At 53.2% G+C, this 5,554-nt stretch overlaps 1 protein-coding gene across 1 annotated transcript in view; it reads right to left on the bottom strand.

Annotated features, from left to right (window-relative positions):
- sema6a (sema domain, transmembrane domain (TM), and cytoplasmic domain, (semaphorin) 6A) overlaps positions 1 to 1,674 on the bottom strand; it is a gene marked incomplete at both ends in the record, with an annotated part of 64,414 nt that extends 62,740 nt beyond the window's left edge. The window contains one exon of the mRNA XM_084439648.1: positions 1,623 to 1,674. Coding sequence (XP_084295774.1) covers positions 1,623 to 1,674 — 52 coding nt within the window. The remainder of the gene's footprint in view (positions 1 to 1,622) is intronic.
- Positions 1,675 to 5,554: the final 3,880 nt, after the last annotated feature.

Consider the following 5,554-nt stretch of genomic DNA (forward strand, 5'->3'; position numbering starts at 1 on the left):
TCTCCCTGGCCCTCAGCTGGTGATACTGTAAGCTATTGGCTGACCAGGGCCCTGGCAGCGTGATGCTAATCTTCTATCCAATCAGCTTGATAGCACCGCCAGGAAATAGATTAGCAACAACAGAAACATGGCGGAATCCTGGCTTTCTGTCAACCCTCGATTCACAATCCTGTTATCAGTAATTACAATCCTGTTATCAGTAATTACAATCCTGTTATCAGTCATTAACATCTAATGGTCTGTACAGACTAAACGAATTCAGGACGATTTTGGGGCGATTCTTTGTCAGTGTCGGGCCCGATTATGAACGTCGGAAATGACGAAAAAGTCTTGTGTGACATGATCGAAGATCAGCGATTTGGTATCTGGGACTCCTGAGCGTGCTCAGTTTAATAGGATATAGTGATTTAAAGACTAGTGTCTTCACCATTGAACTAAAACCTCTGGTAATTAGACCCAAGCTAATCAGTTACCCAGACCCCACTGCTTCCCTCATCTCCGTCAACATCCTCCAACGTCCGTGACCCTGGAAGACCTCAGAGCCAATCGGCTAGCTCCATTGTTTGTGACCTCCACACTACAGGTCAACACTCAAGCTGACTGCGTCTCACCATGAACCTCCAGGAACCAATCACAGCCTTGGGAGAGACTACCGATATGCTGCATGTTGATAGCTATAATCAGAAAATCCTTCAACTCTTGTCTCGATTCCTAGAACTGACTTTAAAATGTTCACTTTTAACTTACCAGTTGAGGACTAATCTGTCCCTATAGACAGGACATGAACTGTCATCATCAAGACAAGTGAGAGAGTCACACATTAATAGTTTCCTCACGCAAATGTACGCAACACCGGGAAACGGGAGTGAACTGAGGAACCAGGTGACCGAGTTAGAATCGTATGAAGATGAAAACCGCCAGGCCGCGAGCGAGCGAGCGTGATGATGCAACGCAGCTGCAAGGTCCTATGCCTTGCGGCGCAGCTGCCCGCCGCGCCAACGCCACCGGCGCGTGAGGGACGCCGACAGCGCCGTGAGGTCACCCCACGGCCCCCTGGGCCGCGCAGTCTGCGTCCGGAGACGCCGAGAGCTGCTTTTCATCAACACCACCAGAGAGAGAGAGAGAGAGAGAGAGAGAGAGAGGGAGAGAGAGAGAGAGAGAGAGAGAGAGAGAGAGTACAGAGGATAGAACAGATTAGAACAGAAAAGCGCGTTAACTGCAGGAGGGAATCCGTAATAGTTTGGCGGTGTACCAAATCCAAGCTACTCTCCGCGCCTCTCGATCACAGGTTAACGTAGCGAGCGGTTCCCCATCCTGCACAGCTTATCTCTCTACCGCGAGATGTGGCCCTGGTAACCCTCTGTTCAGTCTTGCTCCTATCTCTCTACCGCAGGCGTGGCCCCCCGGTCACCCTCTGTTCACCCTCTGGTCAGAGCTTCTCCTATCTCCCCCACCACATAGCTCACCTAGAAGGACTGCTGACGCTTCTCCAATAAGCTTCTTTTTCCCCCGAGCCTGACAGGGGGCGTTTTTGATGACTAACTTCTTATATCAGCCATGTCATGCAATCTTTCTAATGGGAACGTTGCATTAATGCAGACACCGGCTCGGCCATAGATCACCGCCAGAGATTTCCCAGGAGGCCGAGCGGCACCGGTAGGACACGTCTGTCATGTCAGCGTTGCTCTCGAGGGAACAGATGTGGGACGCGTGGAAAAAATGTAAAGCGCTACGATAGTCACAAATAAACAAATAAACGGATGTGTTCAAATATTTACATAGAAAAAAGCAACTTGCGACAATCTCTTTGCGTCGGCTGCAGCATGCGATCGCTGTATTTATCCAGAACTTTCTATCATCACCTTTACATGTTTTAACTCAAGTGTCGCTCAAGTGGGGGTTTTACCGGCATCATTCATCACCGTTAAGCTCCGCCGGTAATTTTTCTTGAGGCGTTTTCTTTTAACCAGTGATCTGCTAAATGCCTGTTTTAAAACCACAGACTCCTGCTCGGGATCTTACAACTTCCTGTCACTTTCATGTCGACCTCTTGACCCCACCCTGCCCCCCCCCCCGACTGGCGGCGTGGAGATCTGAGGGGCTCTGTTTACGAGGGGCCTGTCTGCCCCCGAACTGTACAGATGAAAGACACCCGAGACTTCCCAGTCCCACAGTAAGAGAGGATGAAGAATGGAGATTCTAAAGTGGAGAGAGAGAGAAAGAGGGGGAGGGGGGGTAGACATGAAGAGATGAGAGTAGAGAGAGAGAGAGAGAGAGAGAGAGAAAGGGAGAAAGAGAGATAGAGACAGAGAAAGGAGGAAATTGAAAGGTACGAGAAAAATAAGAAGACAGTGAGACAAATGGGATGAAAGAGCGAGAGAGAGAGAGAGAGAGAGAGAGAGAGAGAGAGAGAGAGAGAGAGAGAGAGAGCGTATTCATGCAGGTAGTGTCTCTCTCCCGTCCTCCTACAGTACCTGCGCCTCCTGCAGGCTCCTGGAGGGGTGGAGGTTTAGACCCGTCACGCCCGCTCCCTCTGATGTCCTCTCTGGGTTGAAGATTGATTCCTTCCCCTCCACCCAATCCCCTGCCGGCCAGCCCACAAATAAACACCTACGGCCCCGAAAACGTCCTCTATAAACTGCAGACCGATAAAACAGCAAGACAGAGAAAGAGAGGAAAGGGTGTGTTTGAGAGAGAGAGAGAAGGAGGGGGGAGAGAGAGAGAGATGGAGAGAGAGAAGGAGGGGGGAGAGAGAGAGACGGAGAGAGAGAGAAGGAGAGGGGGAGAGAGATGGAGAGAGAGAGACGAGACGGGGAGAGAGATAGACGGAGAGAGATAGAAGGAGAGGGGGGAGAGAGAGAGACGGAGAGAGACAGAAGGAGAGGGGGGAGAGAGAGAGATGGAGAGAGACAGAAGGAGAGGGGGGAGAGAGAGAGACAGAAGGAGAGGGGGGAGAGAGAGAGACGGAGAGAGAGAGAAGGAGATGGGAAGAGAGAGACGGAGAGAGAGAGAGGACAGGGGAGAGAGAGACAGAGAGAGAGAAGGAGAGGGGGAGAGAGACGGAGAGAGAGAGAAGGAGAGGGGGAGAGAGATGGAGAAAGAGAGAAGGAGAGGGGGAGAGAGACAGAGAGAGGAGAGGGGGAGAGAAAGAGACAGAGAGAGAAGGAGAGGGGGAGAGAGTCAGAGAGAGAGAGAAGGAGTGGGAGAGAGATAGAGAGAGAGAGAAGGAGAGGGGAGAGAGATGGATAGAGAGAAGGAGAGGAGGAGAGAGACAGAGAGAGAGAAGGAGAGGGAAGAGAGAGACAGAGGGCGTGTGCGTGAGAGACGGAGATGGCGGTAAATACAGAGAGAGGGCGGGAGAAAAAAAAAAAGAGAGAAGTAGACTTCAAAAGTCTCCCAGGTGGCTTAGCAAACCCATCTATCACAGGTGTTTACACAGCAGAGGAACAGCTCCACCCTCAGCGCCCCCCCCCCCCTCCCCCCGCCCCGACTGACGGATGTTCTTACCAGGGCTGCCCCTGCCGCTCTGAGCACGCTCAATACCCCAGGAGTCGTAAGTAATGGGTATTCGCCGTGTGGCGCGTGAATGATAAGATGTTATTGTTGACGATGAAACGTTGCCGTCATACTCTGGGCGGCGTGTGCTTTATACGCCACATCCTGCCGATGACAGTTCCGATTAGCCCGGCGTCTGGAGAGGCCAATTACGCCGCGGTGGCGTCGGCGCCGCGAGGAACGCGGCGAGGGCGGGCGGTTTTCCGCGCGGACGCCTACGTGCGTCAACCTTTTATCTCTCGCCCGGCCGCCGATCACGCGCACGTCACAGCCCGCTGGCGTAAACAAATATGGATTCCATTTCCTGAGTAAATACTATTTCCTCCCGGGGAGACCTCGCCACCTCATCTCCGGAGAGGAGTTGAGGAGATGAGGGTGGGCTAGGTTAGCTCCGCTGGGGGGGCCGGGGGAAGGCTAGCTCCGCTGAGGAGAGAACATTAACATCTCAGTGTGACGCGCTCTCGATGTGATCCGTCATCTCTGCATGACTGGCTGGTTGATCGGCTAGGTAAATGGATAGAGAGATGGATTGATGGGTGGATGACTGACTGACTGACTGACTGACTGACTGACTGACTGACTGACCAACTGACCAACTGACTGACTGACTGACTGACTGACCGACTGACTGCATAACTGACTGACCAACTGACTGACTGACCGACTGACTGACTGACCAACTGACTGACTGACTGACTGACTGACTGACTGACCAACTGACTGACTGACCGACTGACTGACTGACCAACTGACTGACTGACTGACTGACTGACTGACTGACTGACCGACTGACTGACTGACTGACTGACTGACCGACTGACTGCATAACTGACTGACCAACTGACTGACTGACCGACTGACTGACTGACCAACTGACTGACTGACTGACTGACTGACTGACCAACTGACTGACTGACTGACTGACTGACTGACTGACCGACTGACTGACTGGTTATCTGGCTGGCCTCTCTCCATCTCCCTCAGGCCTGGCTCCCAGTCTGTCCATGACGACACGATACCCACACAGACATGACGAGCCCCCGTCTCAGCAAACCGTACCGGCCCTCGCTCAGTACACTAACGCACTCTGACGGAACTCTTTCCATCTGTCTCTCTCACTCCATCTCTCCACTTTTCTCTTTTTCATTCTGTCCGTTTCTGGTTGACGAGCAGATTAAATCCAGAGGCGAATGTATTTGATTAATGAGCTGGAGCTTAATAATGTAAATCAACTAAATGGAATTGAAGACACACAGAGATGGAGGGAGGGAGGGAGGGAGGGAGGGAGGGAGGGAAGGAGGGAGAGAGGGAGGGAGGGAGGGAGGGAGAGAGGGAGAGAGGGGGGGGGGAGAGGGAGAGAAGTGGAGCACAGCGGAGCTGGAGAGCGACTATCTCTTTGTGGAACTGATTAGGGTTCAAATATCCACTCAGCTAAATGACAACAGAGACCACGCCTCTGCTGCTCCCTATCAGCCCTGCAGAGAGAGAGGAGAGGAGGAGAGAGGAGGAGAGGAGAGGAGAGGAGAGGAGAGGAGAGGAGAGGAGAGGAGAGGAGAGGAGAGGAGAGGAGAGGAGAGGAGAGGAGAGGAGAGGAGAGGAGGAGAGAAGAGAGGAAAGGAGAAGAGAGGAGCGCAGAGGCGACAGAAGAGGAGAGGAGGAGAGACTAGAGGACAGGAGATGAGAAGAGAGGAGAGGAAAGGAGAAGGGAGGGGAGGAGACACCACATCCCTCTTTCTTCTCTTCCTCCTTCTCCTCCCCCAACCCCCTCCATCTCCGTATGCCCTCTGGATAAACCCCCCCCCCCCCCCCCCTCAACCCCAGCTCTCCGCCCCTCTAAACCCCCAGCAAGCCTGATGCCAGCCCAGCGCCCGTTTGCCAGCCATCATCCCCGACATCCCTGCACACAATTACCGTCCGCCGTAGAATACTAGCCTACGCTGCACCGTGGTAACAATGAGGCCGTGAGTGTGACCGGCCCGCCGCTCGCCGGAGCGTAAGA

The sequence above is a fragment of the Borostomias antarcticus genome (assembly GCF_949987555.1).
Source record: "Borostomias antarcticus genome assembly, chromosome: 6".
NCBI classification, from domain to species: domain Eukaryota; kingdom Metazoa; phylum Chordata; class Actinopteri; order Stomiiformes; family Stomiidae; genus Borostomias; species Borostomias antarcticus.